Source organism: Mastacembelus armatus, chromosome 13, assembly GCF_900324485.2.
Source record: "Mastacembelus armatus chromosome 13, fMasArm1.2, whole genome shotgun sequence".
NCBI classification, from domain to species: Eukaryota; Metazoa; Chordata; class Actinopteri; order Synbranchiformes; family Mastacembelidae; genus Mastacembelus; species Mastacembelus armatus.
In genome coordinates this window covers 351731-379590 of record NC_046645.1, presented here as the reverse complement: position 1 = coordinate 379590, position 27860 = coordinate 351731, and the positions used below count along the sequence as shown (strand labels likewise).

The following is a 27860-nucleotide window of genomic DNA, read 5'->3' as shown; positions in this document are numbered from 1 at the left end:
AAAATTAGACTTTACTCAGTTAAATTCACTGCTAGACCAAAAATCAAAAGGTCCCCTCAGAGGTTTTGGACATACTATGAAAACTTTCCTCACAACATGTAGAAATCAGTGATGCTCAGCTTTTAAATCAACGTGTGTCCATAAGAGAATAGAAGCGTGAACGAAGATCTACGTTTGCACTTCAGTACAAAGATGTCCATCTTGTCACATGACCTGTTTCCTTTAATTCAATAAACACCCACATTTTCTCCCACTGGTTCACTCAAACCCTGTCTGAGTTCTGCCTTACCGGCCTGGTTGGTGGTGACGGTCACAGACACGGCCTGTTCTGGCCCGGGGCTCTGAGGTGAGACACCATTCACTGCCCACACCTCGAAGGTGTAGTTGGTGTGAGCCTGCAGTTCATTGATGGACACTCGCGTTCCCTTCAGGCTCAGCTGCTGGGGGCTGAAGTGGATGCCGTTACCACAGGGTTGACAGCGCCGGCCGTCGGGCCCACAGCGCTTACACACCACATTGTACGTCAAGTCTTGGCGTCCTCCCGAGCTCCGAGGAGGGCTCCACTCCAGGTTCACGGATGTCTCGTTCACATTGGAGATGAGGTGGACAGGCGCGGACGGAGGACCTGCAGAGGAGAGAAAAAGAACTGAAGTCATTACCTGTCGGGGTTAGAAGTCAAATGCTAAGCAGAATTACATTTCTCATCGTTACCACTGAGAAACTGAGTCGAGGAGAAGAAGACGGTTATTTCTGTGATCAAATGGAAAACTTAAAAATAAGCTTTCGGTGAAGTCTCTATTGGCTTTGGCAGCAGGTTCTCTCTATGCATACATAACAAATATGTAAATACGTAATTGTCTGGGTTGTCCCTTTATTGGGAACTGAGGCTTCTTGAATTTCCTTTTAATGTCTTGTCCGTGTCAGCGAGGGAGGATCCAGTATCACCTCAGTCAATTCAGCATGTTAACTGAAATCCAATATGCCAGCAGATTTCCTTCCCATTCATATGTCAAACCAGCTAGAGCTGCTAACAGCAATAACTCAGTGACTTCACACAAACTTTGCTTTATGTTCCTGCTTTGATGTCAAATCTACATGCTATATTTCTATAATAGAGCGGCTCCACAGATGTGACACAAACTCCCCTGCTCATCAATACCAATTTACATGTCAGCTCTATTGTAATTAATATGTTTTTGTGTATTGCTTTCAAACGTAAGTGGCAGTAATTGACTTAACTCGCTCTCCCTCTCCCCTTGTCTGTTTTCCCAGCCTCGCGTGCGCTCCCTATGACTAATGAAGCGCACGCGAGGCGGCTGGGGGATCGATGCAGGGTGAAATATGAAAGCTGGTCAGTCCACAGACGAATCATTTCACAACGGAAATTAATTATCGGTGTTATTTTTGGAGGAGTGGAGTGGCGATGAGTGATTTCACAGAGACATGGAGAGCAGCAGAGGGGACAACGTGTAGGAGTGTGTGCACGTGGTCGCCCGAGGAGGAATAAATCTGTGTTTGTGCATGAGTGTTGCCATAACAATAAAGACGTGTATGTACAGTTTTACCCGTGAAACGTGGATTCAAGATGCCCTTATGTGTATGGAATGGATTTGCATAGTATTCCAGCATTCATCTGGCAGATAGTGGAAAATGAGCAAAGACTGAGAGGAAGGAGATGGAGAAGGACAAATGAAAAAGACGAATACTGTCTGTTCAACCAGGAAGCAGAATGACACAGATTAGAGCAGGGTTGGATGGATGGAGACGGGGAACAGAACTGGGTTGTAGTGGGTGAGGTCTCTCTAACTCAGAATGAGCCAATGGGTCGATAACAGTGAACACAAGCGAACTGATGCTAATATATAATATATAACATCCGGATTCTCCCACCAGCTGCAGCCTTCGATGAAAACTTATTAATAAATTCTTGTTAGAAATTATGATAAAGACTCGCTCTCCCCCTTTTCCTCCCTCTCTTTCACCTCATTCCCACCATCCACTTTTTAGACAATGGGGACAAATTACAGATGGGGTTTCTAAATTAAGGTGCCTACACCCAAAGTCATTATAATAGTGCCTTTGTCAGTGCGCTATGCCCAACTATAAACTCTGCTCCCTGTCTCACTCAACTGTGTGTGACTTTATTGCTGCATTACATGAGAGAATCAGCACCATTCGTGTGTCTTACTGTCCAAATTTGAGTTTAAGATTTTTATTCCAGGCAAGTTGTTTTTACTTTTTATGCTTTAAGTAAGTGTGTATTTCTAAAGCTGCAGAACTATTTAATGAGTAATAGCCTCACAAATATATTAACACATGAGTGTGTGTGTGTGTGTGTGTGTGTATAATCAGATTATTTTGCTTGTTGCTATGACAAGAGTTGCAACACTGCTATAAAACTTTATGATTGTATAATTTTTTAACATATTACGCCACATGTCAATATTCCTCCCTGCACCACACACACACACACACAAAGACAATCTACCTTTGGCTGTACCTGTCGCTCTCCCAGAATGCACTGGTGGGAGCAAGGGAGCGTGGGAGAGCCGTCGGCTGTGACTGACACCCGGTAATTAATCCTCGGAGAGAGAGCGGAGGAGGGAGACAGGAGCATAATGCTCCCACAACCTTTTTACAACGTTAGCACAACATGGCCTCCTTACAAGTGGAATCCAGGGGAGAAAGTTTGTCCTAAAGAAAGTTGGTGATTTTTCTTTCCCTCGTCTCCTTTTCCACTCATTTATGGCCTTGCAATTTGCTTGGAGCCTTTTTTCTTTTCTGTCTTTCCACCTCCTTTAATCTGTCTCATTTTTACTCCACTCCCTTTCTCCATCTGTCCTCTCTGCACACTCTCACTCTCTCCTTTCATCCTTCTCTCTTTCTGTCTCGTTCTATCAGTAATTGTTAGCCAAGTGTTGCGCAGGACCCCGGCAGAGAGCGGCTAAATTGGCTGGAGCATCGACCCCACTATTACCAGCCGGCTGGGATTCATTCAATGCCCCCTTGAGTCCTCCCAGCTCTGCGATCATTCCTTGCTCTGTGCCTCCCTCTTCCCCTACCAAACCACGACTATGAAAACTGGGGAAAATCTGAGAAACACATCAAGAGCCAACAGAAACCCCAAAATGGAGAACAACCCCTCCTTATAACCCGAACGCAGCAGAATAACCAGCTCCCACGGGTGTCTGTCCCTGGTCCTCATTACTGCTCTGCAATGTCCACTATGTGTATTTACACTCACCTACCGTTAGCCATGTGTATTTCTGATTTAGCCCTGAAAATATTTTAATGTTGCATAATAAACTGTTTGCTTCTGAAAACTGGAGAGTTGCTTCTTATAAATTTCTCCAAATATTTTAAGTGCTGTACTCGTTACAGACATCTGCCTACGAACCATGTGAACCACATGGTAAAAGTTCAAACACTTTCTGCTGTTTTTAAAAGCAAATCTGCAAAAGCACTTTACAATGAAAAACACAATTAATGACAACAAAGGTAGGCTAAAAAAGACACCAAGAACAATGAAAGCAGGAAGCCAGGAAGACAGGCAACATAAAAATAAACCAAAAAGTGGTGAAAAAGATTTTCACAGCAATGAAAATGTCCAAAAATCTGTTTTTAAGAAGTGATAGAAGTTATTTATCGTGCCAAGTTCCTCAGGCAGGTTGATCCAAAGTGTGGGAGGCAAATGACTGGACTGGTTCTTGCTTCTAATCTAGAAAGCAAGTGTTTTGCTCAAATGAAGCCCACATTAAACTCACAGCAAAAGAGCAACTGCTGCAAATGGGCAAAGAGCACAAGACAAGAAAGGTGCTAACAGACAAACCGAGTAACCTCCACAACGAAAGAAATACAACTTCCAGTTTTAATCACCATCCTGCATAGCTGGACCCAGAACCAAGGGAAGGCAAAAACATTTTCAATTACCCATAAACACACAGGCATGCACCCCAATTACCAGAGATAGCGACTCTTCCCCAGCCTGACCTTCAGCAAAGCAAACTGGGAAATGACTTTTAAGAGGATTTTTTTGTGTTTATGACTCACGGTGGGTTTTCAGCGAACGGGAGAGCAAAGACAAAATGTGGATGAGGACGGATGCATGAGTGACAGCTGTAATTACAGAGCTGTAACGTGGGTGAGAAGTAAAAAAAAAAAAAAAAAAAAAAAAAAAAAAATCACAAGGCAAGAAAACAGCAGATGACAGACAGGGTGAGAGTTCAAAGCTCAAATGTTGACCGGCTGACGAGATGGGGCAAAGGTCAGTGAAAAAGCCTGGCTAATGCTGAGTTCCTAAACCGGGGACTTAGGAATCTAGTAGTTATGGCATGCAGGGTCCTATAAAATCAACCAAGTAATGAGCTTTGACAGCTGTTGCTTGCAGCAGCCATGCTCACATGCCATTCTGACTAACAGGACAATGGGGATGAGCTCCAGAGTATTAGCTCAATATATTATGATGGGACTGTAAGAGCAGCAGCATATGATTCAGGACTTAGCCTCATGCTTTTATTTAAACCAAGAAACTCTTGGTATCAGTGGAAATTTTATTAAAGAACAAACAAAACTAAAATCCAGAGTCAGATCAGTGGGAAATATCACTCGCATCAGGATAAGATCTATTGAATATATCGGATCATAACATCCAATGGAAAGTATTTTTACACCTACACATTTGATACTTAAAAAAAAAAAAACAGGTTATAATAATTTGTCAAGCTAATCGACTGATCATTGCTGCTCTATTTTCACACAGAGAAACCAGGACTTTAGTTGGACTTTGTGCAGACTTACTGTAAATACGCGAAGGCATCACGTCATGTAATGATCTCTCCCTGCAACCAGCCACTCCACTCCGGTACTTTCCCTGTCTGCAGTTTTTTGGGCATGCACATGTGCACGTGTAAAAAAGCTGATTAGAAACCTGGTTATCCATATACGTGGCAGAGAAATCAGTGTTCTCTCAGAGAAACCTGCCATGGGGGTTTAGGTTTCTCTGATGCCCAGTCCCAAACAGACAAAGCAGGTGTGACAGTTAAGCTGAGACAAAAAGAGAAAGCTGACTGTAACCTGCAGTAAAAGCTATTCCATTAACTTATGGGGCATTTTCATGTAAATAAATACTCAACATGCTACGTTCCATTGTTAGCCTATATGGCAGCTCCAGTGACAGTTGGAGTGTATTAACAAAAGCGTTTCTATTTGTTAGACATAAAGCCTAAGCAAACTTTGGTGTAATGACACTGGGGAAAGCAGTGCAAAAATTAAACCGTAGCCAAAATTCAATCAAGGGTTTTGCAGATTACACAGAGTGAGTCATATTCTTGGTCGTGAAAATATTCCACAATAGCACATTGTTTATGAACCTGCATAGGTTCCACAGAGCAGGGGAATAATTAGCAGCCCTTAAGTTTTGTTTCTGATTAGACAGTTGAGTGTTACAGCTTTGGCTGCTCATCTGATTCAATAAACTGTTTTGCTCGGTGATGAATCCACAGGAACTTCAGATCATTCGGGCCGAATGGCGAGCCAACTGTGAGTTAAGCAACTTAACAGATGCTTTGGTTGTTAAAATTGCTTTATGACCCATACCCACTCATGCACAAATGTCTGTCATATAAAAGTATGAATGCTGTTATTTTCCTGCGGAATGAGTGTAGGGCTTTGTGTGTTTTGTTGGTTTTTCTTTTTGTGCAGTGTGTATTTCTACCAGTACAAACTCCCAGTTTCTTGACTCAGAGAGGGACTGAGGTCTAAAAAAGGAAGAGGTATCATTAGGCAGCAAGATTGGTAACAATATTTGTTATCACAGTCACAGTGAGTCAGAGGCGAGGATTGGAAGAACCAGATTCACCAGGGGTTGACTCACACAGGCGGATGGAGAAAAGTGAAGACAAACTCCGAGAAATATAACACTGAACATCTTCAGCTCAATGCAGTTCCACTTTCTGGGCACCTTACCCTTTTCTCTATCAACATCTTCTTCATCCTCAGCGTACATCCCTTAGCTTTCCATCTGCCCCTGTTTATTCCACCTTTTTCATCGCCTCCCTGCATCATCGCTAACATTTTAACTGTAGTCGTCTTTCTTCATTGTTCTCACCCTTTTGCGGTCTCTCTGTGGAAGACTGAATCTGGGATGCAGCGGTTTATACCCTCATTAGTTTTCTGTCACCATGACTGATCACTAAGTACCACCTGGAATCAAAAGACACCTATTAAACCGGCAGCTGCCTGCTTTATGTGTGTGCAGAAAGGCTGTCTCTGTGTGTAAGGGGATAATCCACATTGACATTGTGTGTGAAAGAGACAGAATCCATGACCATGTTTAGGCGAAGGCAGTAGTTCTGTGTGTGTGAGGTGTGTGAGGGTGCATTTAGTATAGTGTTGCTAATACACTATAAAGCAGCACGCTCTGCACGAAAGATTAGGCTGTTGTCAAATCACTGTAATGCACAGCCTACTATTATTATTATTATTATTATTATTATTGCATGTCATGTGTAGTTTTGAGTGTACTTACGGGTACAGGGCATGGATGCTGGGTCGGTTTCAGAGCGGAAGTATCCCTTGTCACAAGCACAGGAGGTGGATCCTTCCCTCACAGAGTAGCTGTGGAGCGGGCACTTGGAACAGGAGCCATCGGTGGCCAGAGCGCGGTAGTAGCCAATCTTACAGGCTGGAAGATAACAAGGACATAGGAGAGGATTGGTTTGGTTAGATGTGAGGTACGTGTGCAACATCACACCTGATACACAAGTATGTCATGTAAAGGACGGGACGGTTCTAGAGAAAAGTGGTCCTGCAGGGCCTCACAGTGATAGCTAATAATAATAATAATAATAAGGTCCGCATGCAAACGTTCTCACAAATGATCGGCTAATGTGAAGTGTAATGTTTACTGTTTATTGTAAACGTCCTCATTTAGCGACCTTTGCTGCTACCAGTTGTTTATTCACATTAATCAAAGTTGTAGTTTTGCATCAGTGCAGGTACTAAATGAATTTAACTGTTGCAACGTTTCTTTTGGACAGAAAGTCGGGATTATCAAAGATATTAGAAGAAAATATTTACAGAAACAACCATGAATGTCTGTGAGTCTCAAGCTATTTTTTCTGGAATTAAGTGACTGAATGGCCTTTGCCACTCCTAATAAATATCATCCAAAAGACATTTTAATATCACCAATGAAGTTGATAAGTGCGACTGCCTAACATTTGGGCAATAAGATGCCAGAGCATTGGTCTTGACTTCAAACAGTTGTTCTCCAGTTTAATAGAAGAAAATATTGTGATCTTGCCAATTTTCCCCCAATTAGCAACAAGAAAACAAAAGATTATCCAGAGGCGTCTATGTCTCTCCCAAATCCTTCCTCTCTGTTTTTATCGTCCCTCTTTCTCCTGTTCCTCCTTTGTCAAAAACCAGTGTTCTATTATCAAAAACAACATAACGTAACTGAAGGGCGCTGTTTCCTCTGAGGAAAAGAGAATTTCAAATACCTGCCTGTTGTCTTTCTCACTAATTTAACCTATGCTCTATTGACAAGACTTGGAGCTGCAGTGAAACCAGAGCCGTTGGCATTTCAGACCATTTAACAAACAAATGCCACCACACTTGGCACACCAGTAGAGCTGTCACTCTCCCAAGGATGTTTTCATTCTGTGGGGCCACACACACACACACACACACACACACACACACCTAGTGAAATGTACACACCTCAGTCTGAAATTGTAACCTAAGTGACACCTTCCCAACTTTTGGCGACAGTGCTCGCCTTTCTTTTGAGCAACAGTTTGATCGGCAGGCTCGTGTTTCAAGGAGTTTCTCCCTCATCTATCCGTTCCTGTAATGGCCGGGGAAACTTAGCAGGGTTATATTTCACCCCCTGGGCGCTGAACCAGAAGAGGAGAACAAAAGAACAATTCTCTGAGAGGTGCAGCAGAGACAGTCGCAACACCGATTGGACCAAATAGCCTGTCAGTTAAAAAGGCTAACCTGAGCTTGGCAGAGCAGGGCAAACAGTATGAGGGTTGGTGGTTTAGGCTTTCAGAGAGTGGGTGGTGTGTGTGAATGTGTGTAAATGTGTGTGTGTCTGTTTTTTTATGAAGTAAAAAGACCCACTGGGGACAGATGGGTAAATTCATACCCAGTATAAATCAGATAATTACACACTTATAGTTGGCGAGGGCAAAGCGTTCCTCCCCTGCACACACATGTACACACACACACACACACACACACACACACACACACACACACACACACACACACACACAGAGTTGCTGTACATACACAGCTCAGATGGGAAATGTATGGGTTTTAATGTCACGGTCATAAATACATCAGGAGATGTTACATACAAAAGGCCAGTCACAAAAACAAAGTCCCACATGTGTTCACCACACCGCAAATCAAATTGGTGCCTATCCATATACTGTGCACCGCAGCGAGGAGGAAGTCTGTCCTCCAACAAAAACACACATTCCACCCAACATGCTCACACAAACAAACAGCAGAGGAAATCCACAAACCTACTAAAATACTGGGAAATCCCTCTCTTGGAGCCGTAATAAAGTTAGGCTTCTTTAGTCCACAGCAGTGGGATTAGCACTGCATGGCGTTAACCGAACCAGGCTAGCTGCTACCTGCTGAGCCATTCTTTGCCCATCCCCACTCAGTCAATCAGGGTTAAATCCCTGCAGCTTCAACCGCTAACGCTACGCTAAGGGCCTCTTTGATTGCAGCCTGCAGGGGTACGTGAAGCCTCCGTTTCTTTTCTTCACAGTTGCAATAAAAGAGGAGAGATTAGTCGGGAGGCACTTTATGTTATCTCTCTATCTTAAAGCAATCTTTCAACACCCAATCTCATCACTAGAGACAAAAGGACACTGAGATTTGTAGGTATTGTTGAAAAGGTTGAGGTCGCTTCAGGTGACAAAACACAAAACTGTCTTAAGGTTTATACATGTGCGCTGATCAGGAAAGTGTCCGAGTTGAGACTGGGGTCAACCAGTTGTTTGAGATGATGGTTCCTCGCTAAAAGCCGGGGGTAGAGTTAATTGAGTCCTGTGCCTCTTTAAAGAACGGGCCACGTCAAACTGTGCATGGTTGATGAGTTTCGACTCATCAATGATTAAGCCGTCCCAGGCTGAATTCAAAGTCCCCACAAGCTGTCCTAAAATTCCTTGCACATCTTCAAATCCCTGTTTGCCATAGACAAGCTGTGGCATCTTTCTCTGTGGTTTGAAACTCTGCATTTCAGAAACGGTGTTTGAAAATGTGATGTCAACATACGAGAGCTTGTTTATAGCAGCAACTGCCCCGCAGAAAGGAATAGTCAGGGGGGAAGAAAGGCCGATATCCAAGTAAAGCTGTGGAATTTGCTTCCTATTAGGAGTGAGCGTGTGTGTGTGTGTGTGTGAGGGAAGAGACCGCGGTAGTGGGTGGTCCAAGAGACCGTGGCATGGCTTCAGAGAGGAATCTCCCTTAAGACTCGCTGGATTTATCACTGTCCGGGGCAGCCGTGGCAAACCCACACTCAGACGCAAATACAGACACACATGAACACATGTATTTAGTTTTTATGGGGTCTGAGCTGAGAAGCCCTCATCATATCCTCTCATACAGCCCTCAAACATCTAACCCAATTTTTCCAAAGCATTTTTTTATAATACTGTCTCCCTTTTCGACCCTTTGCTCCAACGCTCCTGTATTATTTTTCTCACTTTCCTTCACCCTCTAGCTCTCCCACTCTCCCAGGTTTTCTCTCAGCAGGTCTCCTTTCAGACAGAGAGGGTTTGTCAGGTGCCAAATCCCTGAGCTGAGAGATCAAAGGCAGACAAAGAGACTGGTGACTTACTGTTCTATTCTGGAAAGGGAAAAAATGGAATCCCTCAAGGACTGGGACATCGCATTCTTCTTCCTTTCTCCCCTGGCAGCTCTTTCACTCATTCAATCCTCCTCTCTGGCTTTACTCTTTTTTCCCTTTTGTCAGACCTTCTCCCGCCCCATCCCCATCCCCATCCCCATCCCCATCCCCATCCCCGTTGTCTGTAAGCTAAAGTATGTTTGGAGCAAAGGGGGCAGAGAACGGTGGAGGGAGAGGGTTGTGAGAGTTAATGAGTAGTTTTGTCTGTAGGTTGGGGATCCTGCTGGCTGAATTGGTTGCACCACGTGAGGGGAGGGGAAAGCAGGAATTATGTTTAAGACAAAACCATCGACAGGCCATCTGCAAGAAAGAAGAGTGCACAAAAGCTAATGATACAATGATGGCTACCCACACACGAGTCAACTAATACCCAGCTAAGTTTTCCTCTGAGTGGCAACAGCCTACACACCAGGCTTTGAACAGTCATGGACGCTCCCTACACTGCTGCCAAATAAAACCACATCTACCCACACACCCACCCACTGCAGCCCACCTTGAGTGACCCGCATGCAAAGCCTGATAGGCAAGCTATTCTGCAGCCTACACAACAAAGCATCCTATACACTAGGGACTGAAAGCATGAGAGCAAACCTGTGCTACAATAGCCAACTAAAAGCCCCAGGAATATAACACCCAGCACACGGCACACAATAAGTAGGCCTGCCCAGGCAGAACAATTGCCTCTCTTGTAATGAAAACAAGAGAATTAAGTTCAAACTATGGCGCTTTACCTCTTTTCAAGGCTATGTTTCATCTTCTTTGGGTGATGAAAACTCAGTCACTCTTTTTAGTCATAACAGACAGCGAGCGTTCTTCAGAAGAGCAGTCAGAGGCGTCTTCACAAAGACACTCTTTCAAAAAATGATGCGATCGGCTTTCAGGACCTGAGGGCAAGGAGAGTCTCTCCTTCTCCTGCACCTTGAGGAGCCAGCGATCTCTATTCAAATGGCCTTTCTGCCATATCCCTCTGCCTTTGTATCTCTTCACTCTCTGTTTTTCTCTTTTCTCATTATTCAGATGAAGCTGCTGCCAAAGACAAACAGCTCCAAGTTTGTGGCTGTGGTTAAAACAACGTATATATTGTTTATTCCCACACGGACATGTATATGGACCATAAAAGACCATCCACATCACTACACCTGAGCCACTGGCATATCAGCAGGGATAACTAGCTGCTGACCGTTAGCATCTGTCACTGGAACAGCAGGAGAGTGGAGCAGGTTAACTCATTAATTCCGTCCTCGGGGGTTATTAATTACCTCCGGCCCTGACGGCGACACACAGCCACACGGCCAGCGAAACCCATCAGCGTGATGGATGAGGGACACACGGCCACCGAAACTGATCACCATGATTGATGACATACACTCGACACACATCTTGACCTTGACCCCCGGGGGGGAAAAGTCCCATACTTGTGGTAACATCTTTTAACATGCAAAACCAAAAAAGTCGAGTAGTGACATGTGGGTTGACATCCTTACCAGTGTTAATGAAGGATAAGAACAAAAGCCAGTGAGGCTAACGATGTTAATAACACACAGTCCACTCTTGCTGACAATCACTGCAGCTTTGCTGATGGAGGCCAGTGCCAGGGGGTCCGGGATTTGCCAGCAGGTTGTCTGTCAAATGCTGGATGATTTATAACTGTATTTTCTGCAGTACCACCCAAGACGCTGTCCAAATTAAAATATCTGTAACTTACACACATAGGCGCCAGCCAAAGAACTAGACGAGCAAAACGTTGTAAAAATTAAATTTAAAACAAAAGTAAACCCTGAAAGGAAAAAAAAAAAGATAATAATATAAAGATTATATCCTTCAGAATACAACCTACTTTTCTTTGTGCTGATTTGTCATTTGGATCCAAAGTCAACGCCTGCAACCTGAACTGGCACTATTTCACGTGTTCACAACCTACACATTTGTCATGTAAAAAACCTTTCTGAACCATAGCAAGAGGTTCTGCCATTTCCTGCTCCAGTACAGAGCGTGTTTGTTAAAAGCACACTGTGGTGCCACCTATATTGTTACTGTTTGAATTGCATAACTGAAAAAATTGAAATATTGTTCTGCGGCCTTCCTGCAGACCATGGTCTCTGCGTTCTTACTGACACGTAGGCCTCAACTTCCTCCCTAATTTCTCGATCCCAGCCTTAACAAAGAATATTAGTAGAATGGTTATATCACAAAAATCTGAGGTGTTCCACCCAGCCACTTGGACAAATACCACACCTAAAAATTAGAGCCAGAATAATGAATGTAAGACAAAAAGACACAAAACGAACAGCTAAAGTGAAACACATGCAAAAGGAGGTTAAAAAGGACAGAGAAAGCCGAGAGATGCGCGGTAGGGAAAGAGGTACAGGCAGGAAACAGATCCATCTTTAGTGAAACACTATTTGACTTGGCTACCTTTGGTGGGGGCCACTCAGATTCCACCTCTGCGCCGATGCCAGGTCTGTAAAAATGGCACTAACCAAACTTGGGCAAAGCTCCAACGCACTAAAGCCCTTTTGCAACCCAAGATTCACAAAGCAGGTGGGTAATGGGCTATAATTCAAGGCAAACAAGACAGAGACACACATAAACAGAGGCTTACAAACCTCTTCACACCTGCACACTCTCAGGTATGCACACAAAGCCCTTCACAGGCACTCTGGACTACACAGACACACTTTGTAATACCATGCAATCATACACAAAGACACACACACATCAACCCAATAGGCTTTGTGTCTGGGGACAGGAGTGCAGCAGGGAGGACGTAAGGTAAATAAACTCAGTCAAGGTATTGTCTTGGTTCAGTTTCCCCAGGCTCTCCAGGGGCTTCAGACTCATGTTGGGTGTGTGTGTCTCCATGGGTGTGTGTGTGAGTAAGCTGCGACTCTAGCACATTTACCTGATATTGTTTACAACTGCATTTCAATTTGATTATTTGACAAAATAAAGATTTGGAAAGTGGGGGCACATGCTAATGTGCGAGGGAACACGTGGGCACAAACTGAACAATGCGGAGAGCGAACTATTCTACTTGTGGCGAGTTGGACAGAATGGGGCAGGAAAAGGGAGGATGTGTGAGAACACACAAATACACACTAAGAATAGGTGAAGAGGAAAAGGAAGAGATAAGGAAGCTGTCTCAGTGGGGCCTCATATGCAATTCTGTAAACAAATGCAACCCACGTGTCAAACTGCAGCACAAATACATAACAAATCACTTCAATCGCCCACAATGCAACACACACAATGGACAGTTCTGTGAACATAACCTAAGCTAATTGCACTTTTATTCATTCTTGCACACTATATGCCATAGACATTTGAGAGCTGGGCCATAAGTCAGCGCCACTTGAATATCACGAAACTGGATTTATTTTTATTTGGGATTTGGTTTTTCCAGTGTAGAGATATTCAGTGTATTAAATGCTGCATCATAACAAGAGAGAAAAGTTATGGGTTTGACTGTTTTAGTTCAGTGAAATGAAAATAGTCTCATTCTACTTACTTGATCACGAAGATCACATTACAAATGAAAAACTAAGCAGAGCTCCATGTAATAAATTTAATATCGCCCATGGTTTTCTATGCACTTTCTCATCTAACACAGATTCTGCATTAATGGATTTAAAGCATGTTACATCGTTCTTTACAAATGAGACACATGAGAGTAAATAGTTCAATAAAACAAATTAATTGAATATGAATGATTACACCAGTACAAATCAAATATATCACAATGTCATGTAACCTCAAAGGACCAATATTACACCAACTAAAGAGAGAACTAAAGATTTTTATAGTTTAATAATTTGTTGATTATTGTTTTAATTAATTGATTTTTTTTTTTTCTAAATAAAATGGTGGAAAATTCTCATCACAATTCTTGAATGCTCAGTGTAAATTGCTTGTTTTATTGAAACCTACAGCTTGGGGTTTTTAATGGACAAACAATCCAAAATAAATTATTTTCCATTTCATTAGAAACAAAAGCTTCGTTTAATTATTAGTTATTGCAAAGGAAAAAGGGATCTGACCCAATACTCCACTTGAACATTTATTATGTGGCCACTTGATCAAATGGGATGCAGGACAAATAAAATACAATACGTGAGTTTAGGAGGCTCTAATCAAACCACTGTAGTAAATCAGATTGAAAAACATACAGTTCGTTGGATCAGCATGAACACACATCTGTCAACACTTAAGGGTGCAGAAACACACACACAAAACTTTAATTACCTAGTTGTCTGCGGTCTTAGGGGCAAGTTCAACATAAACTTTGTTGGATTTTTCGAAGCGGCCCGGTGTGCTACGAGGAGGGGTTAGAGAGGGTTGACTTGCGGGTGAAAAGGAATATTTTTAGGTTGTTTGTTTAGCTAATCTACTTGTAGCTCCCAGACGACAGTCTGTCTGGGGCCTCACGACACCTTCTATTGTGCATGTGTGTGTGCATGAGGGTGTGTGTCCTTGAGAACCACTGTGACTTTGCATTGTGTGTGTCTACATGAAGTTATATGCATCCTTTGTGTGTGTGTGTGTGTGTGTGTGTGTGTGTGTGTGTGTGTCCGCTCAGTCAGGGTACATACAAACTTTCCTGGGTCACTAGCTCTTCAACAGCTCATGTCAACCCAGTGACGGTCGGCTGGTCTCCACTGTGGCTGTCACTGCTTTAACCTCTGACCTCGCTCACCTCAGGCCACTTTCTCCTCTCACAGCGATACCCCCTTCAACTTAAAACTGTCAGCTCACGTTCGCATGGTATGGCCTGGCATGATTCGTGCGTGCATCCACAAAATTATTTAGCTGTGCGCACGTGACTGGTTGAGCCTGGGTGTGGGCTGTGTAACAGGAGCCTGGGCTTAATTCGTGCTGCTTAGAGACAGATACTCTGCTAATGTGGTTTAGCCTTTAGCGGTGAAGCGAGGACAGACCCAGGCAGGTTGACGACGGGAAGAGGGAGACAAAAGGCTGTGAGATTGAAGTGCACAGTGGGCTTTGAAGCGAGTGCGTGGGCACCACTGGAAAAGAGCCAGAATCAAGTTTCTAAGTTACGTTTTGTGTTTCTTGGACTACCGAGCCTCTTTCACTCCAAGTATGTGTACTGTTCACTTCCTGCCTTTTTTGTTATCTCTCCTTATCTTTATGGTTTCTTTCACCACTTCGGGTGATGCTCCATACTTGGCAGCTCTGACTGCGATTCGAGCGGCACTGATGCTCTGCAGTGCTGCCAAAAATGTGTCCACGACTTCTTTTATTCTCTTCTTTTTCGCTGCCAATCTCTACACACCAAACACAAAGCACTTATATTGAACCAAACCGTGGTCCAAAAAACAGACTGTGCCTCTATTGTCTCCACTACTATCTCATTTGATTTGCTTTAAAATTAGATTCTGTAAAATATCCATTACTCCGATGAAAACGGGTCAAATGTGTTGAACATGCTCTACGACCACATCTGTTGGAGGTTGTGACACAACCGCACTAGGCTTGTTTAAAGAGTGATCACCGTCTGTACCCATAACCCCCCAACTTCACCTTTCACATCACCAGCCATTTATCAAGGCTGTTAGACAGGAGTCAATTCATCTTTCTCTCTCTTTACTTTCTTATCCACACGTTTGTCTGTCACACACATTTATACTTGGATATGCTCATGCCTCCTTTTCTTCTCAGTCTCCCTCCTCCTCTTTCTTCTTGTCACATTCCTCCATGGTCTGAACCTTCAAGGGATTTTGTCTCTTTTTTCTTACTCCCCTTCCAACAGTATTTGACAGCCCGCTGTGGATCAGGAAGGATCAAGGTTTCTAATCCCAGAGAAGTACCCTAGCGTGGACACACCTCTGCCTTGGGCTGAGATCTGCAGCTTCGGACCGCCCGGTGCTGCGAAGCCTCCACATCCACAAATTACATTTCAGCTCATCACAGGTTTTCCCCTTACAGGCAACCCCACGGTGTGTCTGACACAGAAGCATGGCATTGTGCATACACATGTAGTAGCAGCAGCAAGAAATCATCCACCTGATCTCAAACTTCTGGACTAAAACCAGGGACAGCTACAAGAATAGGCACTAAGTGATTCCTTCATGCCCGTTTCAGTTTTACTTTAAAAGCATATTTTAACATTTGGGGAAAGCTCTGCCTCTGCTGAGAACATCAATATCACACTAAGCCTAATATGAAGTTACAGCTATCACCCAATTAGCAGGAAACAGCGATCTAGCAGTGTCCAGCTGCTTAAAAAAAGCCCTCAGGCTCCATAGCTCACTGTTCAACACAGCATCTCTTAGTCCGGTGTAGTGACTTCCAGGAGTAACATAAAACAACAGGTAGACAAACATAATAGCCTACATGACCCTTAGCACAGAAACGCCTTGATAATTGAACGCTACTCTTTCACTCTGGCATTGGGGACAGGTCGAAATAATCTTCCCATGAGCCTCAGTTGTTGCTGCTACAAAGAAGATGGCAGAGCAGTTTCATTGTTCAGCTGGATGCAATCGGACTGTGACGTAGGTGCAGAGATCATTAAAAATGGATGAAGAAACTAAAAGTGAACTGGTTTAAACTGCTGACCATATTTTCAGGTTTCTACAAAAACCAAAGGTCCAGCTCACTGTCAGCTGCACATGAATCATGTTTTTATATACACAGGCTTCTACTTTCAACATTATTAACAACCCAGTTTTCCTCTAATGCAGTTGTTCGCTTGTGGAGTTTTATGTCCATCCAAGCCTTGGAAATGTTCCAAACTCATGTTTGTTTATGTAGATAATGAATGAGACTTTATTTCCACAACCCTGGGTGCCCAGAATCCCACTGCAGCTCTACTGCAGCGACAGATGTTGTCCAGAACAGCCTATATGTAGTTTCTCCTCCATCTCCTTCTTCTTCTTTCATAAAGGTTCACACTAAGTGTGTGTTTTTTCAGGGAGAAAGAGCCAGTGTGTCATTTCCTCCAGCACCATGATTACAAAGGGGGATCTCAGCTCATTAAAATGGGCACTGCGTCCAGTCTCAGGGCCCATCAGATTACAGAGCAGCCCTTTATTGCAAGGGTTTTTGTCATAACCCCTAACTGATTGCCACGGAGCAGCCTTTGATTTGGCCACTGAACTCTGCACCCCAAGAGAAAAGGATGACAACGAAAGAGAAGAAAAGACCACCTACTATTACCCCGGCAGGATGGAGAGAGCTTAAGATAGAAATCAGCAGGAGGAAGATAGAGGGAGAAATAAAACATTTTCAAGGTGTTTGCAATCAGCCTCCCATTGTCAGACACCGAGGGAGAGTTGGCCGTCCATCTGAAGAGCTGCTCCGGCTGCTTTGTCTCTGGGCTCAGATCGCACGACCAGATTAGGACATTAATAGAAGTTTATGATACAGCATGTGACGCGCCTGGTGCGACAGATGCACAGAATAAATGTAGGACAGATAATGGTTCAGACACACACACAATCACTCTGTCTCTCAACACACACACAGTCTTGGCGATCAGTAACACATTGCACCAGATCAAAGGGATTTCCGTGCAATGGTGAACCGATGGATGAAGTGTAGAAAAAGCTTCGTTGCCAGACTGGAACTAAATCTCTTTCCACTTCACTTGTCCCCATGGTTCTGTCTCTTCTTCTCACTCTCCCTTCCTGCCTCTTCATTTCCCATCTCCACCACTCTTCATGGCAAAAGAGCCTGTTTTGCCTCTTTCAGCATAAAGAAGGTGGCAGAGGCCCACTTTCTTTCTCCTAACCCCTCTCTGTGAAACAGTCCACCCATGCCCACTTGATCGCTGTCCACTTCTCTCTCACTATCCGTCTTTCTCTGCCTATACATCCGTCCATCTCCCTTTAGAAACCCTGCCTCTTCTCTCCGTCCGTCCGCTCAAGGAGAAAACCGGTTTGGAGAAAGGGAGGAAGAAAATTTTAAAGTGAGCACAGAGAGAAACAGGGGCAAGAGAGCAAGAGGGAGAGTGTGCAGGAGTGCAGGAGAAAATCGAGGGAGTAGAAGGGAAACAGTGAAAGGAAAGAGGGAGCAGTAGGGATGGGGCCTTAAAGGACTGAGGCTGGGCTGGTAGAGAGCCGGGGTATTGATTCAGGGCCTTTTGACATGCTAATTCACTTGGTGACTGCTTTAATCGCTCGCTCTTCCCATCGCAGGCTTCAAAGACAGGATGCTTTTCAAAAAGAGGAGAGAGAGGAGAGGAGAGGAGGAGGAGGGGAGAGGAGAGGAGAGGGAGAGGAGGAGGAAGAGGAGGAGAGGAGATGGGAGGAGGAGGAAGAGGAGAGGGAGAGGAGGGAGAGGAGGAGAGGAGAGGAGGGGAGAGGAGGAGAGGAGAGGAGAGGGGAGGAGAGGAGAGGAGAGAGGAGGAGGAGGAAAAGGAGGAGAGGAGATGGGAGGAGAGGAGAGGAGAGAGGAGGAGGAGGAAAAGGAGGAGAGGAGATGGGAGGAGAGGAGAGGAGGAGAGGGGAGAGGAGAGGGAGAGGAGGAGGAAGAGGAGGAGAGGAGAGGAGGAGGAGGAAGAGGAGGAGAGGAGGAAGAGGAGGAGAGGAGAAGGAGAGGGAGAGGAGAGGAGAGGAGAGGAGGGAGAGGAGAGGGAGAGGGAGAGGAGAGGAGAGGAGATGGGAGGAGAGGAGAGGCGAGAGGAGGAGGAGGAAAAGGAGGAGAGGAGATGGGAGGAGAGGAGAGGAGAGAGGAGGAGGAGGAAAAGGAGGAGAGGAGATGGGAGGAGAGGAGAGGAAGAGGAGGAGAGGAGAGGAAGAGGAGGAGAGGGAAGGAGAGGAGGAGAGGAGAGGAGAGGGAGAGGGAGAGGAAGAGGAGGAGAGGAGAGGAAGAGGAGGAGAGGAGAGGAGAGGGAGAGGAGCAGAGGGAAGGAGAGAAGAGAGGAGGAGGAGGAGAGGAGAGGAGGGAGAGGAGAGAAGGAGAGAGGAAAGGAGAGGAGGAGGAAGAGGAGAGGAGGAGAGGAGATGGGAGGAGGAGGAAGAGGAGGAGAGGAGAGGAGATGGGAGGAGAGGAGAGGGAGAGGGAGAGGAAGAGGAGGAGAGGAGAGGAAGAGGAGGAGAGGAGAGGAGAGGAGAGGGAGAGGAAGAGGAGCAGAGGGAAGGAGAGAAGAGAGGAGGAGGAGGAAGAGGAGAGAGGAGGAGAGGAGAGGAGGAGGAGAGGAGAGGAGAGAAGAGGAGAGAAGTGATGGGAGGAGAGGAGAGGAGAGGACAGGAGAGGAGAGGATAGGAGTGGGGAGGAGAGGAGAGGACAGAGGGGAGGAAGGAGGAGGAGGGAGAGGGAGAGAAGGAGGAAGAGGAGAGAGGAGAAGAGAGGAGAGAAAAGAGAAGAGGAGGAGAGGAGAGGAGAGGAGATGGGAGGAGAGGAGAGGAGAGAAGAGGAGGAGAGGAGAGGAGAGGAGAGGAGATGGGAGGAGAGGAGAGAAGAGGAGAGAAGAGGAGGAGAGGAGAGGAGAGGAGGAGAGGAGAGGAGATGGGAGGAGAGGAGAGAAGAGGAGGAGAGGAGAGGAGATGGGAGGAGAGGAGAGGAGAGGAGAGAAGAGGAGGAGAGGAGAGGAGGAGAGGAGAGGAGATGGGAGGAGAGGAGAGAAGAGGAGGAGAGGAGAGGAGAGGAGAGAAGAGGAGGAGAGGAGAGGAGGAGAGGAGAGGAGAGGGGAGGAGAGGAGAGAAGAGGAGGAGAGGAGAGGAGAGGAGATGGGAGGAGAAGAGAGGAGAGGAGAGAAGAGGAGGAGAGGAGAGGAGGAGAGGAGAGGAGATGGGAGGAGAGGAGAGAAGAGGAGGAGAGGAGAGGAGAGAAGAGGAGGAGAGGAGAGGAGGAGAGGAGAGGAGAGAAGAGGAGGAGAGGAGAGGAGATGGGAGGAGAGGAGAGGAGAGGAGAGGAGAGGAGAGGAGAGGAGAGAAGAGGAGAGAAGAGGAGGAGAGGAGAGGAGGAGAGGAGAGGAGATGGGAGGAGAGGAGAGGAGAGAAGAGGAGGAGAGGAGAGGAGATGGGAGAAGAGGAGAGGAGAGGAGAGGAGAGAAGAGGAGGAGAGGAGATGGGAGGAGAGGAGAGGAGAGAGGAGGCGATGTGACACTAACAGTGTGCATGTGTTGCTGTTGAAACTGTAAATTGTCCTTATTCATAATAGTCAGTTATTAAATGGTCAGTTCTCACTAATTGTGAACTCTTCATGTCAGAACCTGGTCCCTGTTGGTCCCTGTTGGTCCCTGTTGGTCCCTGTTGGTCCCTGTTGGTCCCTGTTGGTCCCTGTTGGTCCCTGTTAACAGCCCAGTGTCTTTTATTCTGCCTGTAGTCTGAGATAATCCACATTGTGTTTCAGGCACCTGTTGCTGTTTAACTAGTATTAAACTAGTGAAATGACCTCACACTGACTGTGTCTCACTGTGAAAAACAAACACACTATAAATCAGAGCACACGTGTGCAGTGTCTTATTTGCCTTAACCATACACACTAGTTGCCCATTTATATTACCAGTGCATTTTGGCAAACAGCTTAGTTTCATATCAGCACTGACACTATCTTCCAAACGCAGCTGAGGCCGAAGTAATTCAGCGTGTTTCAAATCTTATTTGACATTTTCTGCACTAAAACACGTCAGTGCTCCAGTTTCCTGGCCCTAAAACACGGCAAAATGAAGCCTATCGTGCCAGTGAGTTCTTGAAAGGAGCTCGACTTTATAGGAAAAAATGCTTTTAAAATCAAATACGAGACCAAAAACGTAAAGATGGATGTTTGTGGCAGCGTATTTGTTCAGCACTACACCCATCGGCCCGGTCATGCTCGATCACCGGTGGCTTCCTGCCTTAAATAGGGCAGCGTGAGGTGAAAGAGAGAGGGGTGATGAGTGTCGGGAACTGCAAAGGGAACAAACACTGAGGCAGGACGGCTGCCCAAGCAGGAAAAACATTTCAGCACCTCAGCTAATGACGGCTGAATTACCACCACCAGGCCCCTCTCGCCTCCCTCCTCCAGGCATTTAAGGGAGGACTTGTGTTATTGAGAGGACTTTTTCATCATTTGAGGAGCGAAATAAGAACAGAACATAAAAAATGTTTTAAGCAATTATTTCAGCAGGAAGGGGAGGATGGCAGTGGATTGCTCATGAAGCATTTTGTCCTTTCTTTCTGTATCTGTTGTTCTTTCCTACTCTCTGTCGGTAATAGATTCCTCGTCTCTATTCAGCAGCACAAAATGAGCCTCTCTGGTGGCAGGAGAGCGATGAGTACATGCACCTCCATTCTGCTGCACTCTGCTCGGCTCTAAGTGTGTGTTTGTGCGTGCTAACGCATACTAAACCTTGTATGTGTGTGTGTACTGGAGTCTATTACTTAACGTGTCATTTTTACATGTTAGTGTGTCTGCGATTGTTGTTAGTCTGAACACGCTGTATGAGCATGCATGACTGTATGTGCATGTACAGGCACATTTTGGTTCCTGTCACTCGAGACATCCTTCGTTGCATGTGTCTGGATTTCCATTATTCAGGGTTGTGTGCACGTCCACATACTTGTGTGTGTTTCTGTGTGCGCGTGTGTGTGTTTGTGGGTACAATGACGGGTGATGATGTTCCGTGTGCTGCTCCTAGCCGCCGTGCTCCCAACAGTGAAGGTAATCTCATTATTCAGCCCACTTCCTGCCGCTGCCACCAGAGACAGGCTGACGAGCACTAACCACCTCAACAGCCAGAGCAGAGGGAGTGAGAAAAAAGAGAGGAGAATAAAAAAGACAGAGTGTGAATAGGTGAAAATTGCTGACAGAAACTCAGGAGTAAAAATTGAGAGAGAAAAAAGTAAAAAAAGAGTGAAGGAAACTCACAAAGAGGTGCTAGAGCAACAGGAAATTTGAAGAGATGAAAACATGGACAGAAAAAACAAGAAGCTGGCCAAGAAAAATGCAAATACTTAATTCATGTGTATGCAGAAGAGGGGAAGGAGGAGGAAAACAGGATAGAGAGAGGAAAAGGACTGAGTCTGTGTATTTAAAGCCATCGGGGACCGTCGAGCTAAATACAATTACGTGGTGAATTTAAAATGATGCTCCCAAGTGCATATTTAACACTGTCAACAGAGGGAGAGAGAGAATGGGAGACCCAGATATGCACACACACAATTAGTGACACAGGAAAGTAACTTCATCCCCAAAACCTCTTAATCCAATGCCAATGAGCGTTTTCAGCTCAGCACAGTCTGCTGGGAAACAGAGTGAAGGGGGGGGGGGGGTCTCAGGTGAGAAAATAGTCCCATCACAGCCTGAGCTGTTGCATAAAACAGTGAAATGAAGGTTTAGCTGATAGAAGTTATTAAGTTTTTGTAAAACAGCATTTATCTAATAACTGAGACACATTTTGTGTTTTGTATTTGAGAAATAATAGCAGGACAAAATGGGAAAGATAAGATGTCCAAACATCCATCAGGAATTAATATAAAAATAATAAATGTAAATTAAAAAGATAAGAAGATACAGCATTCAGAAAATTCCTTCATGTTTTTGAGGCATTTGTTAGTGCATGCGTGTGTGTGCGTGTGCGTGTGCGTGTGTGTGTGTGTGTGTGTGTGTGTCTAGAGGTTTCTCACACACTTTCAAATGACTGAAGATTAAAATCTGCTTTTAGGGTTTTGGTTAGACATAATAACATACATGGTGCCCACTAGTATCTCCCTCCTCAAACAGTAGGGACTCACCAGATGAGGAGCGAGGGGACACCCTAACCCCCACCACTGCCCACAGACCATTAGGGGGAGGCGATTAACAGGGAAAGGGATCCCAAATGCAAACACGCCGAGTCCCCTCTTCTTAGATCAGGGGCCCCTTGGCCCTTAGTGTCCTGTTTGCATCTTATGCCTCGGCCCTAGTTACCCATGACCGCAGACGCACATACACAAACACCCCAACCCGCCACAGCTGTCAAAACCCTGACATCTTAATCAATCCTGGATTCCCGACCCTGTCAGATGCAGCAGTAAGATGGATGCAGAAGGGGATGACCTCTGACCTTTACCAGGGTGGAGAATATAACTCCAACATGGCCCGTCAGACTCCCCCACCCCAAACATCGCTACCCTCAGTCGGCTCTGCTGCTGCACCAAACAATGATGGAGGAGAGCCCATTCATCCTGGGCTGGGAACCAGGGGCCAAAGTGCCCTTGTAACCCCACACGCACACAAGACAAGCAAAGACACACAAGTATGCGAACACACACTCTCACAGCAACACAATCGGGCTTGTGTGCACCACAGAAATCCTTTAAAGAAGCTTTTTAAACCGAATCAAGCCACATGGAGTGAGCACAGGCTGACACACTCTCACACAGTAGTTTAAACTTTTTAATATGTCAGAAATAAATTAACACACACACCTTCCCCCATGACTCTCCCTTGATCCATCATCTCTCACCCAAAACCAGCTCCTATACAAGTCCCTGAGTCAACACAGTCACAGAGGACTGGACGCTCTCTCCTGTCGAGCCTGTCGCATTGTGGAATATTAGCCAGCTCATCAATGCACTTAAAGACCGACAGTGGCCATCGCCTTTTAACCTCCGAGTCACTAAAGCTGATCCACAGCGACATCTTGGGCAACCGGGGCCAGTGCGTGTTATCCAGTGTCCAATTTGAAGTGAAATGTTAAACAGAGTAATTGAAGCTAAGAGCAAATGGACTGGATGCACTGGCACTGTAAACTGTAAACAAAGTACAGCAGATGCAGTGATATGTGAACTAAATGGATGTATTGGCTTGAAAAGCAACGCTACAGGCTCACAGGCTGGCATGCACTAAAAGACTGCATTAGTCACATAAAATCAACGGCTCCAAACCCCTTATTGCTGTTTTTGATGGCTAACAGCTATTTATCTCAACTGGAATTAAAGAGGACAGATACAGGGTCTTTTCTGATGTTTCAGAGAAATGAAAGTTATGACATACAGTATGAGATCAGGCTTCTCCGTCTCATTTGAAACAAGAGAAGGTATTATCCTGGACTGCACAACGAAGCTCCACCAGGGGAGACTAACCCAAAGTCTGGCTGGAGCCATGAGTGACAGGGGGAACGTTCCAAGACAAAAAGCTCAAATTATATTTTTTGAACAAACACACACACACAAAGGACACGTACATACACACACACAAATTACACATACAAACCCATCTGTGACCACTTGTGTCACTTTGCTTCCCCACCCCCAAGCAGCCAGCAGTACCCATAAATCCTCCAGACCTGTTTGTCATACAATTAGTCCTCCAAGATAAAGGCTCCCTCATAAATTAGGAGAGGTGTAGTGGCCCACCCCCCGTTAATCACCCATGCCCAGCCTCTGACCTCTCACGGCTGTGTCCCACTGCCCTTTGTGTGTGACGGTGCTGGGTGGCAGGTGGGGTCTACCAATAAACCATCGTGGCAGAATTGGCATCCGTTCGCCTGGCCAGCTGACAACTGTGCCTTGGCAAAAAGCTGCCTGTGCACAAAACAACTGCTGAATACTACTTGATGCTACCCACGTTGTAGTACTGCATACCATTAACTGCATTCCACCATGTGCAGTGAAACAAGCAAGTTAGATTAGGCTCTATCAAAACGCTAATCATCATAACAGCCCAAACTAAAGATGTCTAAAGGCAGAAATTCAGATCAATTCAGCTCTATTGAAATGTTTTGTGGGCATTTCAGAGCAATGTTTTTGAATTCAGCGACATACTGAAGGCCATGTCGAGCTCCTGGTTTAAAAATCAGGAAGGAGGCGCTGTGTGCTGACCTTAAAACCTCATCAAACAGCCTGGTATAGGATCACAGTGAGCTCAGACTAGAATAATCGCCTGCAAGGGGCTATTCCCCCGTGCCAAATAGCACTATTTTATCCCCATCTCACAGCTGTGTATTTTCTCTCCTCTCATACCTGCTTGGAATGACAAACTCTTTTTCTCTCCTTTTCTTCCTATAAAGCTGTCTATCTCTTCTTCCCAGCTTCAGGCTCCACTGGGAATAAGAGAAAGAGCAGGTATGGGTGAAAGACACAGCGGTAGTGTGAACCAGATGGAGCTCTATCCTCCTCACGTCTCCTCTCCTGGTGTCACCAATTCTCCTGGGATGTATCCCGCCACACAACACCTCCCAGTGGGCCCGCTAATTACTCCATTTACAATCATCATTGCTTCTATCATCCAACCAGAAACTGGAAAAAAGACTGCAGAGAGCGGGAGATCAAGGAAAAAAATATCCAACAGAGCACGACGTGGGTAGATCGAGGGAAGGAGGAGCAGAAAGGACAAAGAGAAGAAAACATAGGGCATAAAGACAAAGCCAGAGAAAGAAGGAGGAGAGACGTCACAAAGAGGTGGATTGAAGGTGTGAGAAAGCAGAATGGTCTGCAAAAACAGAAAAGGCCAAGAGCAGACGGTAAGTTCCAGAAAACACATAACAAATGTCAGTTCATTACCTTGACATTCGGCACTGCGCTCCTCATATCCCGGGTTGCACAGGCAGTTCCCAATGGGCACCAGCCACTCTCCGTCAGCCCCACAGTACATCTTAGGAACCTCCTTCTCCTCCGAATTATCCACACATGAGCCACGAACCTCCACAAGCGAAGAAGTATCAGCTCCAGTGATGGTGTCGGGAAACTGGGCCAAATTGCGCACTGCTAAAGGACATTTCTTGTAGAAGACCCTGACAGACACGAGTGCAATACATGCTCCAACATCCTGGAAGGCCAAATAGAAGCCCTTCCGGGTCAAGGCGCCCACATCTCGCACCTCTGTGTTCAGCTTCATGATCCGATCACCGATGTCGACCTGAGTGAAGCTCTCGTCTGCAGCGATGGTGTCAATCTTGCCAAACTGGTTCTCACGGATGTAGCGCTCTTTGTCGTTGTTGGACTCATAGTAGTACAGATTGAAGGTTTCCTTGCAGGTCCCCATGACCCCCGGGAGGCTATTGCAGTCTCGAAGGGTGAACTTGATCTCAATGTAGATGCGCTGAGCACCACCGCGGGGGATCCAGTCAGTGCGGAGCCAGTTGTTCTGGTTCGGCTCCATGACATTACACACCTGGTACGTCCGAATGGGAACGTTCTTCTCATCCATAATGCTCACTTCTTCCCACTAGGGAAAGAACACAACCATGAAAATGTTACAAGGATGTTTTTGAACCTTAGTTTCAACTGGCAGAGGAAATATCTTTGTTGAATTTTGTGTCATTGTTAAAAAATGTGATTATCTGAACAGTAGGAAAAGGATAGTGTTACTGGGCTGTTGGAAAAGGTTAAGAACATCAGAAAAATATCAGAACTCCTGATTACAATGGACTAAATATCACACAGGACTGGGGGGGGGGGGGGGAGCCCATCCCAACAATAAGAGATTCTTGTGCAAAAGAGTATGTGAGAAAGATTAGTCAATATTTTAGTCTCAGCAGAGCAATTAATTGATGGCTAAACTCAATGAATATTTTATGAATGGCTCCTAATAGACTTGTCAGGTTCTAATATAGAAACATAAAGATATTAATATTCATGGATTCTCCTCAACTGCAAGAACGGAAATTTGTAATTAGTTATATGCCTCAGTAAAGCCTACACTTCAATTATACAAGTGGTATACAAAATCCTTATCACACACACCACACACACACACACACACACACACACACACACACACACTGAACGACCTGCATGGCTCAGGGTATCATGAGAAGGACAAATCTGAAAGATGAAAAAGAGGAATTACGTGAAAGTGAAAAGCGAAGGTCTCTGAATCGATGCTAATGATCTGATGTGTGCCTGCTTTGCATCTGCATGTTCACCACTTTTGTTAGCATGAACTCATCGGAGAGGGACTCACTGACGTGGGGCACATGGATTACGTTATCCAGCTCGACCGGGCTCATTTTTGCCGAGGAGTAATGTTTGTTTTAGTTATGATAGAGTTCCCTCTTGACAGAGCACTGCTGAGCAAATACGAGCGCGTCTTGAGAGGCTCAAAGCAGAGCGCTGCCCTACGTCTTTCACCGTGTTTTTAAATAGCGTCTTTGACTGAGCTGGGCTCTAAACAAGAACAGACAAGATACTGGCTGCTGTGGTTTCAACCATTTAGAGAACTGTAAAGAAAAAAAACACAATGGGACAGTAGAACAGTATGGGTTCTGTTGCCAGATTTGATGCCTTATCATACACCATGTGGTTGAAAGGCCTATTTCCGTAAAGGACGGCAGGATACTGCTAAACGTAGCTGCAGCTGTATACGTTGAGACAAAGTCTATAATTCCCTGGCTTTCTTTTCATCTGCTGTCTCCCCTTAGCCCTACTTTTATTGTGGAAATCACGCAGCTATGAGATAAGGCCGCACCTTTCCCTGATAGCAGGGAAGAGAGAGAATGAGGCCAATTGGCTGTAATGAGAGGGTGAACACGGACCTGCCGGGGTGTCAGGACCCTGTCAATCACTTGTTTGTGATTAAATGGTCGAGGTTGAGGACCTGAGAGACCAGCACCAGCCAAGTCCGTTAAGAAAAAGCCTGTGAGTGAATCTGCAACAGCTGCAGAAGGTAAAATGAGCTCCCCAGGGCTCATTTCCATTAGTTGACATTATTGTTGCTAATGTGTATTAATTTCAGAAAACAATAAAAGGCGTGCTGCGTCCGCCATCACATTTCTGTAAGTAGAACAAATGAATGTGTGGCTGCTAAGTGTGAATAATTATTAATGTAGGTCACCACTGGCTTTCACAGATACTGCATTCAAATACCTTTGTGGCCAATTCAATGTGATCACATTTAAACTCGATTGGGGCATGGCGTGCGTCTTACCGTGCCCAAACCATCTAATTCCTATGGCACAGTGTGGTCACATGGGCCCTACTGCGGCCCCTATTGTTTCTCTTATCAGAGCCTCTATAGATATCCCAATTAGACTGAGGGACTACACATTCTGTCGACCCTG

At 45.3% G+C, this 27860-nt stretch overlaps 1 protein-coding gene across 3 annotated transcripts in view; it reads right to left on the bottom strand.

The window, feature by feature from the left end:
• epha4l (eph receptor A4, like) overlaps nucleotides 1-27860 on the bottom strand; it is a 51224-nt gene that overhangs the window by 21009 nt on the left and 2355 nt on the right. For all 3 annotated transcript variants that reach the window (XM_026321122.2, XM_026321131.2, XM_026321140.2), the window contains exons 3-5: nucleotides 25363-26026; nucleotides 6527-6682; nucleotides 290-625 (exon numbers count right to left, since the gene is read on the bottom strand). In XM_026321122.2, the coding sequence (XP_026176907.1) occupies nucleotides 290-625; nucleotides 6527-6682; nucleotides 25363-26026 (1156 nt within the window). The remainder of the gene's footprint in view (nucleotides 1-289; nucleotides 626-6526; nucleotides 6683-25362; nucleotides 26027-27860) is intronic.